General features: G+C 41.9%; 1 protein-coding gene across 1 annotated transcript; it reads right to left on the bottom strand.

The window, feature by feature from the left end:
* Nucleotides 1-8,230: 8,230 nt before the first annotated feature.
* Nucleotides 8,231-12,370, bottom strand: LOC103984415 (protein DROOPING LEAF-like). The gene is made up of 7 exons (XM_065177927.1): nucleotides 12,078-12,370; nucleotides 10,990-11,121; nucleotides 10,499-10,601; nucleotides 10,352-10,400; nucleotides 8,799-8,874; nucleotides 8,612-8,689; nucleotides 8,231-8,494 (listed from the first exon to the last, which is right to left on the bottom strand). The coding sequence occupies exons 1-7, from the start codon at nucleotides 12,294-12,296 to the stop codon at nucleotides 8,429-8,431; spliced, it is 723 nt and encodes a 240-aa protein (XP_065033999.1). The 5' UTR covers nucleotides 12,297-12,370; the 3' UTR covers nucleotides 8,231-8,428.
* Between the last annotated feature and the right edge of the window lie 1,137 nt (nucleotides 12,371-13,507).

The following is a 13,507-nucleotide window of genomic DNA, read 5'->3' as shown; positions in this document are numbered from 1 at the left end:
GTAGTTAATCTGATTCCTCAGTTATCTGTTCTCTATACAGATGCAAGACATGTTCCATTCTTCAACTATAATCAAAATAAAAGATTTAATTAGATAGAAATAGAATGTCTCTTCTAAAATTCTCTGTAAAAAAATAGAGGCTAAAACACTTTGTACAACTACTTAATAGCTTCTAGAAAAAGAAAAAACTTAACCTGAAATACCAAACTACTTTTTTCCAAATGCATATTGTAATTGGAAAGAAAGATGAATCAAGCTTTCAAATTCAACCTTAAAATCATCAATTTTTCTATTCATAATATTTCAGACACCAGCCTAATGCAATTAAATTTAGTACAGTGTAGTATGGTAAACCAAAATGCTATGAACCAAAGAGAAACATTGCATCCAACACAAAGATACCAAAATATCTCTCGAAAAAATACAATAAACACTTTCAAATTTATTAAACAAGCACCAACAAAATTTATATCTATTATATAACAATAAAACAAAATCCAATTTTTCAGATAATTTTATATCAAAAAATAAAATTGGCAGGGGCACCTGAACAGTTAAATCCTGCCAATATAAATTACTTGGTTTTCAACATTCAGAACTTATGAATCAAACACATACAAGTCGAGCAATCTATCATACAGACCTTCCTCTGTACCATCCTCGTTCGCTTGGTGAAGCAGAAGTTCAATTGTGCAGTCCTCCAAATGGAGACTATCCTCTTGAAGCTTCTTCCTTGTCTTCCTACCAACCATCTGCTCCTAAGCACGGTCCTTGGCCACCTTAACGACTGTATCAACATTGAATGATGGCCTTATGATCATATAAATCCGCTGCTAGAAGCTTCAATTTTGTTCTCTATATAACTCCTAGTCTCCACACCAACAACAAAAGATGGTGGAAAAGCATCAATATCCAACACTTTCTCGAGCATTAATGTCTTCTCTGAATCCTAGAGCCCCTCTAAGCCTCAATCTCTATGAAGATCCTGAGCTTAAATCCTGCTTTCGTCACTTACCCTATGCACCAAAAAAAAAAAAAACCCACAATCTCTAACTGCTATCACCTCATTTTTCTCTTTTCCAATGTCCTTAACTCTTTCCAAAACCTTCTCACAAACACTTGAAACGCACGCCCCTGAGAGCTTGATTGATAAGTAGATATCTTTACATCTTCTATAAAGATCACTTGACCCGCCACAAAATATCTGGGATGTCTTCATTTTCCTCTTCCGTTATTCCTGTCCCTATTTCTGCAGGGACTCTGAGCACTTCTCAAAGTCTTATCACCATCAATACTGCAGCACTCATTCCCTTCAAATTATCCAAAGGTGGCAACTACGCATCTTGGCGGGCACAACTTTCTAATCTTTTATTTGGCTATGATCTCTTAGGTTACGTTGATGGCTCTCTCCAGTGTCCACCTGAAGTGATCAACATCCCAGGCGAACCCAATCTAGTGCCAAATCCAGCCCACCAACTATGGTTACGTCAAGATCGCCTCATCCTCCAAGCTATTCAAGCTTCCGTTGCTGGATCCATTGCCCCGCTGATATCCTCATGTACGACTGCTGCAGAAGCATGGTGCAAATTACAAACAACTTTGGCAAATCGCTCGCGTACTCGCATGCTCGGACTTCTCTCCAATCTGATGAAAATGAAACACGAGGGAAGTACTATTGCTGATTATCTACAAAATATCAAAGTTATCATCGATGATTTAGCTTTGATAGGTCATTCTCTCAGCGATGAAGAAGTCCTAATCCATACCCTCAATGGCTTAGGAGGCGAGTACAAAGAACTGACAGCAGCACTTCGGGCACGTGACTCCCCAATTGGTTGGTTCTGCCGAACGCAAACATCGGCATATCGTTGAAACTGGTCTCTCCCTTCTACATCAAGCATCCATGCCACCATCTTTTTGGTCAGTAGCTTTTCAAACTGCAGTTTATCTCATTAATCGTATGCTCACTCCAGTCTTACAATACCAGTCACCATTTGAAAAATTATTCCACAAACTTCCAAACCTTCATAAACTCAGAGTTTTTGGCTGTTTATGTTATCCATGGCTCCGTCCCTATGCGTCAACAATGATTTGGCTAAGCTGCCTCCTAGCCTTATGGGGCCCAGACCAAACCCTCCTTACCCATATCAAGGTGGTAACTTTCATAATACTCAGTCGTCGCATCCTGACTTCACAGGCCGCCAACGAGTTGTTTGCCAACTATGTGATAAAGTTGGACACTCCGCGAAAGTCTGTCGGTCTCGTCCCAGACTCCCTACTCCATCACAATGGCCTCAGGCGAATTTCATGGCTACTCCAACTCCTACTCAACCTAATTGGATTGTGGATTCGGGCGCCTCTCATCACATCACCTCTGATCTTCAAAACTTGTCCATCCACAACAACTATGACGGAAATGAAGATATCATCATCGGTGACGGTAAAAGAATTCCTATTACTCATTCTGGTTCCTCAACGCTTAATTCACTTACCACAACCTTTACACTCGATGATGTTTTGTGTGCACCTAACATTAAAAGAAACCTCATTTCCGTTTCTCAATTCTGTAAACAAAATAATACATCAATTGAATTCTTTCCTAACTTTTTTCTTGTCAAGGATTTGAGCACGGGGGCATCCTTGGTCCAGGGCCAGAACAAAGACAACATTTATGAGTGGCCATCCACTTCACAAATTACCCTTCCTACTGCTCACTCCTCAATCGCAGCTCCGGTTGATGTATGGCATCGTCGTCTTGGTCATCCCTCCCCTTTTATTCAGCAAAAATTACTTTCTCGTTATTCTCTTCCTACCTTGAAAATCAATAGCACTATTAATCATTGTGATGCTTGTCTTTGCAATAAAAGTCATAAACTGCCTTTTGGGACAACCTCCATTTCTTGCTCTAAACCATTTGAAATCATTTATACCGACGTGTGGGGCCCTGCCCCAATTCCTTCTTTTGACAAGTTTCGTTTTTATGTCATTTTTGTAGATTATTTTACTAAGTACACATGGTTATATCCTCTCCATCATAAGTCTGATGTTTCTACTGTATTTACCAACTTTCGAAAGTTGGTCGAGAATTTTTTTCAATCTTCCATTAAAACAGTTTACTCTGATGGTGGAGGCGAATATCAAGCCCTCACGTCCTTACTCTCAAGATTCACATACTACTATTACTCCAGTTCAACAGCTTCTCACTCCCTCTATTCCTCCACTCCCTTCCTCACAAGTTTCCCCTATTAATGAAGTCATACCCTCGGCAACATTGCCACTGGCTTTACCTTCTCCTAGATCTAGTGACATTGTTGTGCCGACGGTTGACCCTGTCCATGACAGTGACTCGCCCTCGGCTATACCACCAACACAATCTACCACTTCCACCCCCCCTAGACATCCAATGACAACACGCTCCAAAAGTGGTATTTTCAAACCACGTCAAGTCCTTGACTTACATGCTATAACAAATTCCTCCATTGAGGCCAGTGAACCCACTACAATCACTCAAGCTCAAAAATCTTCTCACTGGCGTAAAGCCATGTGTGACGAATATGATGCTCTCCTCCATAACTCTACATGGACCTTAGTACCCTTTCATCACACACAAAATATCATCGGGTGTAAATGGGTCTTTCGAATTAAGCGGAACCCAGACGGATCCGTTGCCAGATACAAAGCACGTCTAGTCGCCAAAGGATTTCATCAACGACCTGGTGTCGACTTCACAGAGACATTTAGTCCCGTTGTTAAACCCACAATAATTCGTCTTATCCTGAGTTTGGCTATCTCAAAGGGCTGGCACATACGACAATTGGATATTAACAATGCCTTTTTACAGGGGTCACTTACTGAAGATGTCTTTATGCAACAACCTCCTGGTTTCGTTCATCCTCAATATCCGAGGCATGTCTGCAAACTTCAAAAAGCTATTTATGGACTTCGTCAAGCTCCAAGGGCTTGGTATAACGAGCTTGGCTCGTTTTTGACCTCAATTGGCTTCATCAATTCAAAGTCTGATACCTCGTTATTCATTTGCCAGCACAATGGAAGCATAATATATCTTTTAGTATATGTGGATGATATTATTGTCACAGGAAATAATCCTTTGAAGACTCAGGCATTTCTAAAGCACTTGGCCGATCGATTCTCCCTCAAAGATCTAGGAACTTTAAGCTACTTTTTGGGAGTGGAAGCAACATTTACATCTTCAGGTCTCTTCCTATCACAAAGAAAGTATATTCAAGATTTATTATCAAAGGCAAACATGCAGGATGCGAAAGAGGTTACAACTCCTCTCTCTACCAGTGAATCACTTAAATTATGTGATGGAAGTCCTGCTACAGATTCGACTCAGTATCGACAAGTCCTTGGCTCCTTACAGTACTTGGCTCTCACCCGTCCAGATATTTCATTTGCCGTCAATAAGTTATCGCAATTCATGCATCAACCATCTACTACGCATTGGTCTGCGGTCAAACGAATTTTGCGGTATCTTAAAGGGACTCTTAATCATGGCATTTTTCTTCGCAAAAATACTTCACTCCATCTCCATGCCTTTGCTGATGCTGATTGGGCAGGGAACTTTGATGATAGAACATCTACGTCCGGATACATTGTCTTCCTTGGAGCTACTCCAATCAGTTGGAGTTCTAAAAAACAAAAGACGGTTGCACGATCTACAACTGAAGCTGAATACCGTGCCGTCACCACCGCCGCTACTGAACTCAATTGGGTCACAAATTTGCTCAAGGAACTCAACGTCAACTCCACGGTTATTCCTATAATATATTGTGATAATATTGGAGCTACTTATTTATGTGCCAATCCAGTGTTCCATTCCCGCATGAAACACATAGCCATCGACTTCCATTTTGTGCGAGATCAAGTTGCCAGACATCAACTCCGAGTTTCTCATGTACATACAGCAGATCAACTAGCCGACTCACTCACAAAGCCTCTCGCCCGTAAACTATTTTCATCTCATCGGTCCAAGATCGACATCCTTGATGGAAGCTCAATCTTGCGGGGGCATGATAAGTAGATAAGATTTCCTCAAGGCAGTTGAGGAAATCTCTCAGCAGTTGAGAAGCAGATAAGATTTCCTCAAGGCAGTTGAGGAAATCTCTCAGCAGTTGAGAAAAATCCTCCATGCTGAATGTGTATAACCTCCCTACTGAGTGTGTATAAATGGCTGTCAAGAACTCACTATCAAAATGTATTAGGCAATTATATCTTATACATTTCATAGTTTCTTCTACAATTTCTATCTTTCTATCTTCTTCGCTTAATTTCTATCATTGATGCTCTCCAAAATGCCATGGTTCGCCTATCCTCCTCGCTCTAGGCACTAAAAGACCACCAAAGCCAAACCATATGCCTATACACCCTCGGGAAGTCCAGACCTCGACTTCTTCTCCGTCAACAGGATCAGCAAAGAAGCGTTCTGCACCAGGTTCTTGACCGTGACGTCGTTTCTCCAGGCAGCAAGGATCCTGCAACCAACAAGAGTCTGCAAGCTCCTCCACCAAGACTCAACCCCATTTACCTCGTCCACGGAGGCGAGGATGGTGACGACCACAGGCAGCTATTGGCGCCCGGCGATGAGGAACCACTTGGTGGCGCAGTGGAGGAGGAACCGCCCTTGACCGATCAACTCCTCCGACTTCTCGGACTCCAGCCCCGCGAAGCTAGGGCATGCACGGACCGCGTGCTCGGGGGCGCTGGAGGCGTTGAACTCGGGGTGCAGGGGGCGGTCGAGGTGGCGGGCGCCGCGGGCGGCCATAAGGCGGGGGTCGCACGCGTCGGTGCCGACAGACGCTGCGGCCTCGGAGAGGATGAGGAGACAAAAGCGAACCTTCGTGTACCTTATAATCAATTATATACTTAGTTTCCCACTAAATTGAAGTGTAAATAATTTAAATTAAATTTACAATTAAATAAATGTTATATATCCAACTGGTCGATTAATTTGAATTTTCGTAGTAAAGTAGTTTAATATTTAGAAGAACATATACGCTGATATTAATTTTGGACATTTGGGCCCACGTGACGTGGAGGAGGGCGGGGCGGGGCGGTTGGGCGGGTGAGATTTGAAAACGACAAGTACATCGTATCACAACCGATATAACGTACGACGATACAAACCGTTATGATCGGTTACACGATTTGGTTCGGTTTAGAGATTAAAATAAATCAAATAATAAATTATGGTATTTATTACATACAAAAGAAATGCTCTAATAAATTTATTAATGTGATATGAGAAATGCATTCATGTCCTCATAATTTAAACTACGTCGCATAATTGTATTGCATCAGAGTTAGATTCAGATGCTTTAAACCCTTACTGGCGGATTCGGATCGACCCGACCCAAACACCATATAGTAATATGTATTCTGAGTCCTTACGAAGCAGCACCAGCAATGGAAGCAGCTCTCTCGAGTGTATCCGAGTTTGGGCTCCCATAAACGGGCAGGTCAGTGAACGGATCACTCGCCAGATGAAAGGTGTTCAGTTCAAACAGATCAGAGCTGGATTCACTCCATCCTCCATCCTCTTCTGTCGGCCTGGACGACTCTTCCTTGTCTTGCCCATTAGCAACTCCATCGATCACCCATTTGTTCTCAGGATAACCATCCATGGACTTCGCTCTCTCGTACCAAGCTTCTCTGTGTGAGCTGAAATGAGCAGGTTTGATCTGGTGCCCACTGGGCTTGCTGTTGGAGTAATCCAGCTCGTTACTTCTTACAGTCTGAGAACAGCTGACGCTGCTTCTCCTCCGCCCTGTGTGCATCTCCTCGAAACGTCGATCTTTGAACTGTGATTTCTTCCTAGAGATTGTTTGCTTGAAGAGAGAGATGAGGAAGCTAGCTAGCTTACCACCAGGGGAGCTTCGCTGCTTGTTCTTCTTCTTCTCCTTGCACTGGTCGTCGGCCTTTCGGGACCGGCCGGGGAGTATGGCTCTCAGTGTATCCAAACTCCTCCTACCTGCTCCCCAACTCACTCTCTCTTCCCTCGTGCTTCCTTGAAGGCCAAGGCCTTCGCAGGTACCGATTCCACCGGAGAAGTATCGTGTCGCCTCGAACACCTCAATCTCGTCGGAGTCACCTTGGCGGTGAGCCTTTGTCATCCTTGATGCTGAGAGAAAGAGGCCAAGGTTTTGTCTGGAATGATGGTGGTGGTGGTAGAGTTGCACCCCTCTTTCAAGTACACTGTTGATCACATGGGAGGAGGTGCATGCTTGAAGGTGTTTTGCTTTGGGAGATGTCTCCACTTGATGCTATTTATGTTGCTGTGTGGTCCATAGAGCTGCAGGAGGGAAACAAAATTGTGGCCTTCAAGATGTTGAGGTGGTGAATTAATTTGTCTGTCCATTCTGTAAAGGTCTTATCCTGAAATCCATGATGATATCAGAAAGCAAAAAATGTCATTCCTTTATATTGTTTTAAGACCCAAAACCATTAGATTAAATGACTAGTAAATGTAGTTAATGAGAAAAGTAGAAAATAGAGGGAGATTTAATATCTGTTCAGCATTCAGTATTGAGAAATCATGCGTCTAGTCAAATTTAGATGCGTGCGCAAGTCATCAGTCGAAGCATTAGCTGATGGGAAGAGCATGAAAACGAAGATAGATGCTTAGTCACATTCACAGGCTGCCATCCACAGATCTGCTTTGATGCTCATCCAAAACCTTTGTTGTCTTAGATCTCCTGTGTAGTTGCTTTCTTTCACTCGGCTCCATACATCAGATAAAGATGACTTCAGGAGTATATGCTCAGTCTTGGATGTGTCCTCAGCTTCCTTTGTGGGTGAGGAAAGAGAAAACAACTTGTCACGTTTAGCTTCAAGCTGATGTTTGTCTCTTCTTGAGGATATCTCAACACCAACACATCCACAGATTCCCCTCTCTCCCTTTTTATTTGAGGTCAGAAAATATTCTGCTTATGTTTGTTTGGATACCACCAAACTTTTGCATGGCACACATCAGATGATACTATCGGTGCCAGGTCATATACATGTCCAATACTGCTAGGGTTTCCCACCAGTTTCTGAGACAAACATAGTTGCAGCATTAACATACAGTCAGGAGGTTATTAGCAACTCTTTTTCCTAGTCAAAGCTTGTCTACCTCAATTAACCTGTTAGGAGAACACCACAACTGATAAGGCGATCCTTTCCTCTCACTAGACATGGACTGAATACTTAGATTTGGATCATGAATACATATATGTATATATATGAGCAGATTTATATCACTTCCTCTTCATTAGCAATGCATACATAGGATGAATGGATCATAACTAGCAAATACTTCAGTACCAAGAGAGGTTTTGTTGTAGAGAGATGAGAAGATCAAACAAAAATTAACACCATAAGCGCATCACTAACAAAGAGGAAGGGCTCCATATGTCGATCGAGAACCCTAATCCTCCTCTTCCATCTGCTTGTATAAACTGGAGCTTTCCATTGTAGGGGAACTGCTGCTTTCCTGTATCATTTGGCCAAGAGGACAACAAACAATTAATCCATCAAGCTACAGACCGGTTTCTAATGCCAAAGTAACGAGCTATTATTCTGTTGTTTCCATCAGAAAGATAGGATTTACCACTTGTTCAGTAGGAGACAGCTTATCATCACCAGATGTGGAAACAATGATCGAGCAACGAGGATCACACTTTGCCCACTTCAGTCAATGCAAAACGAAGCACAAAAAGGAAAATTGCCATCACTAGTATATGAAGAAAATGTTCACTGAAAGAATGCATGAAGAACTGAGTTGTTTGTGTGATTACGTTCTTTGCAGCCATGCTAAAAGCTTCTCGGTGAGGAATATCGGGTTTAGAAGCTTTGATTCGCTGAATCTCCTCCCTGTCATTGTATGTATATCAAACTATATGTACTAATTTGGATCATAGAAACTAATGAGGAAGGAAGGATTTGCAAGCTTCCGAATGCAGTCCCAATTACATGTACTGATAAAATTTGTGGTTCGAGTGCAAGGAACTATGCATTTGGCTTGGCTAGAACAAATTAAAAACACACATATCACATAGATAATGCATGAATTATCTCACAGATGTGAGCATGAAGCTTTTCCTTTTGAACTCTTATGCAAATATAGAATTTCGATATTCAGATTGGTCCTTTTCTCTCTAAAGATCTCTTAAAAGACTACTACTTTTTTTTTCCATTTCCTCTACCTTTAACTTCAACCAACAAAAATAGTTTAACAAAAGCTTTGTTTTTTTCTCTACATGTCTCTGTGGTCTTCTTCCCAAGTTTCACAGTTCTCATTCAATCTCATTGGTGTACCAATACCATGATAACTTAGCTGTTTTTGTTGACAGTCTTTTCAAAAGAGCACCACTAATTCTTGAGGTGATATAATGTGATTTACCAATCAGCATGCATGATGTACCTCAAAAATCTGTAACAAAGATAGCTTGATTCGAGGATCAGATGAGGATTATGGTTCATGGCTTGATTCGAGGATCACAATTGGTGAAAGAAGGGTGAAGGATGTTCTTGTCCAACATGAGCAAAAAGCTTCAAGGATATGGAGCTAATTAAGATGATCCACACAGTGAATAGGATGATCTTTAATCAAGGCATGTAAAAGATGACCTGGCTCTACATTGTTGGCAGGGAATTTGGGTGGAGCACTTCAAAATTGAGAGTAAAAATATTCACATACTAATTAATACCTCAGAATACTTTGCATTGCCTGATAAGATTACACAGGATTGAAGATTCATTTTAATTTCCTATGGTGTTAAGGTGGGTTTTCTGAAGTCAATTGATGATAGCAACAAAACAATGTGTGCAGAGTTCCAGATACATGTACAATCCACTACTTTGTCATGCACTGTCAAGACCTACCATGTAAGATGTTGGAATTGCATATGCACTGGTTTAATTCTTTATATGTAGATGGTAGATCTACATATGCCAATAATATTCTCTTTGCAGATCCAGTAAGGTAAGGACCTTAGAAGATAATATTTGCACAAAAATCTCATGCAGGAAGACACAACTGGCAGCTATTGAAAATCCACCGCATGTTAAACGAGTAAAATTACACTGAAAACAGTGCAAAAATCTTCTTTTTTCTCTCTCTACCTGTTAATAGTTATTATTGTTTCTTCAAAAAAGGTTTTCTCCGTATTGTTTTTATGCTTTTCAAGCAGCATATAACGAAAAAAAAAAAGGAACTTTGCTACATTAATAGAAGATTGCTATGCTCTGCAATTTCACATCTTTGTAACCACTGTAATATATGAGGTTTGAGATGCTCATGAAGCTCATTCGTGAGATGATGTTGGAAAACAATGCTGTTGATTCTTACCTCATGAAGCGATTATAAGCTGAAGGCATTCTGTGTTTCTTCTCGGGAGCTGTCATCAGGACATCATTAACATTCCTCAAAAAAATCACTTCAGAGGATATGAAGATGAACATCAAAAAACCATGGGGGGGTGAAAAGAAACTTCACGTTTCACAACGAAGGTTGGTTTTTGAGTGGTTTGTTCGCTTGAAGTTGAGGAGGAGGAGGAGGAAGACGAAGCTTGGCCCCTCAGGCAATCAGCACAAGCACCCTAATTTACAATGAAGAGTGTTGTTATATGACATATATAAAGTCTCCAACCTTCTCTCTTTTCCTAAAGCAGTCTCAGAGAGAAAAAGGTAAACTACATCCAGACTAACTTATATGTAGGCCTACAAGCTAGAATCATGCATAGCTGAAAAATATCACTGCCACTGCAAAAATAAAGGTTAGTGAAAGATGAACAAAGGTTCTTTCTTTTTTTCTCTCTCTCTCTCTATCTCTCACTCTAAAATGGACCAAATTGGAAGTAAAGCTAATGACAAATCTCAAAGGAGAATGAGAGAAGCACAAGAACAAGATTTTAATGATTGCACCATGCATCTTGTCACCGAGTGTGCTAGAACGTAGCCTAGTGAAATGAACAAGGAGACGCAAACCTGAAGGCCCATCTGGAAATCGTTGCAGCTATGGGACTGCACCATGGTTCTGGAGCTGAGGAAGGAGAGATGGTTGCAGTGGCCACATCTCACGGTGATCGTGTCCATCACCGGCTTGCATGGGACTCCAACCTGCATCCAAGAGAAGAGATCGGGATCCATCAAAGTGGTTGGAAGTAGTTCTTTGGACTCTCTGCTACCACTGTAACTATTTGTTGGATCTTATTATGCCAACCATGTTCATTCTTTTTCTGCATTCTGTGAAGGCGGACACCGAGATCCGTTCAATTGTTTTTCTTCTTTTATTGGGCAAATATTTCAGATCTATCATTCAGTGAATCTTCTCTACATAATTCTTTAGCCGTTAGCTGATAATTTGGTGAAGAGAAAGGTAAGGGAATACAAATGAAAGCTGATGGGTTGTCATGTGTGTGCTCCTATAGTGCGGTGATGAGGAAACGCAAGAATTCAGCACAGGTATAGAGAGGAGAGACAAAGTTATGGTAATAGAATATGCTGAAGCTTTGAAGGGGCCTCTTTTTGTCTTCTTTATGTGTGGCATCAAATCAAGATGCTCAGCTGCGTTACATGGAGCCCCGACCTGCAACTGCTGACGGGACTGTCATGAACTAGGGCATGTATATAATTGGATCTCCCTTGAACTGCTGCTTTCTATCTGCAAAACTTATTACTCTTTCCTCTAACTATAAATTCATTTTCCTAAGTTACAGGAAGAACCCTAGGAGGCATTAGGAGCCCCGAACTGGGAACATTAACATCATGAACAGCAGTAACACTATCAACATGACCCGTAGAATAACAAAGTAGAGTGCTTTCAGCTGGATCTTGTCAAATATCGGCCACAGACGAGGAGATGACTAGGAGAGAAAAGAGTAATGGTCCTGAGGTGCTAGATCAAAGGCGAGGGAGAAACTTAGGTGAAATGAAGGAAAGATGTGATATGAGGAGGCGTCACCACTGATGCTAAAAGAGTAGCCAAGAAAACAAGATCATATGAGTGAAGAAAATTCTCATGAACATCTTTCCTGTACATGAAAAGCATCAAATCTTCTCCTCGAAGGAATTACCGCAAGCACAGTGTTGCAGTAGGTGCAACGCACGTAACACAGGTGCTCCGCGGGAGAGACCGAATCCATGACCACAGGAAGAAGAAGAAGAAGAAGAAGAAGAAGAAGAAGAAGAAGAAGAGGAGGAGGAGGAGGAGGAAGCAGGGTCAGAGGAAGGAGAAGAGAGGGAGAGAAGCGGTATCCACTTCTCCTGTGCTCACAGGAATGGGCATGCACCATGGTTTAGGGTTTCTGTTCTGGCAATAATGCCCGGGGGAACCCCACTCACGGTACGTACGGCCAAGCCAAGCCAACCCAACCCAGCTAGAGAGCAAAAGCTATGTGGCCTCCTATATCTCGTGATATCTTGGCATGCTGCTTGGCATCTTTCTATGACCAAGATAGCAAATTTGACTGCATTGTTTAACTCGTCGGGATTGCTACTCGGTCAAAGTAACATAAAAGAGAAAAGCTTAGCTGAGAATCTACTGCATCTCTTAGGGTTACAGGTAGCCTTTCTGACTTCACCATCGTAACATAAACCACCCTTGATTCCACATCAAAGGCCGTGTAAAGAATGAAGGACAGAGCCAAGCAAGTACACCAGCTAGTTTGACTCGTGGGATAAACATCAAAACCTTTCCAGATTATAATCTGGCTGAGGCATTAATTACTTGTGGTAATATGCGAATCCATCTCGCGCACAGACAGAGGCAAGAAGAAGAAGAAGAAGAAGAAGAAGAAAAGTATATATCACGAGAGGAAAGAAAGGAGGAGGAGGAACAGAAATTTAAGAGGAAGGTCGGAAAAGGTGGAGGGGATCAGTTGTCACTGTCGCGAGGGGCCACTGAGTGCGGGAAGTGATGTGACGATTCCTGGGTTTCCCAGAGGGGTAAAGGAAGGGACACCCCCCAACGCACCACCACACTTGCCCACTTCGTATAACCACGCCTTGTTTGTCTCCACCATAGCCTTTTTCCTCTCTCACAACCATAGGCTCTGCGGGAAAGAAGGAACTCGAGAGAGGCGAGCAAGACATGGGAGCTCGGCATCTCTTTAATGGATTTAGGCAAGGTGGATAGCTCCCATGCATCCATGCTTCCCTTTCTTCCATTTTGGAAAAGGGTGAAAGGGTGGTGGCCTTCCCAAATCCCAACCTCACACACTTGTTGACCCCAATTTGGGTGGCCGTCTTCTTGGTAGATTTGTTGCTCACTTTTTTGCACCCTCGAAATTATTCTCCTTTGTTTGGTTGGGTGTCAGTGCGCACTCTCACGAGTACTACTATTCTTTTGTATCATCTGAATTCTTTACCCATACACACACACACATATATATATATGTCATTACAAAAGAAATATAATGGTTGACTAAACAACTAAAAGCCAACAATGAACAATATAAATTCACTACGATTAAGGATTTACGTGATCTACATGCTATTTGTATTT

Source organism: Musa acuminata, unplaced genomic scaffold (assembly GCF_036884655.1).
Source record: "Musa acuminata AAA Group cultivar baxijiao unplaced genomic scaffold, Cavendish_Baxijiao_AAA HiC_scaffold_1083, whole genome shotgun sequence".
Classification (NCBI taxonomy): Eukaryota; Viridiplantae; Streptophyta; class Magnoliopsida; order Zingiberales; family Musaceae; genus Musa; species Musa acuminata.
The sequence above is the reverse complement of the archived record's forward strand: the minus strand, read 5'-3'. Positions and strand labels throughout refer to the sequence as shown.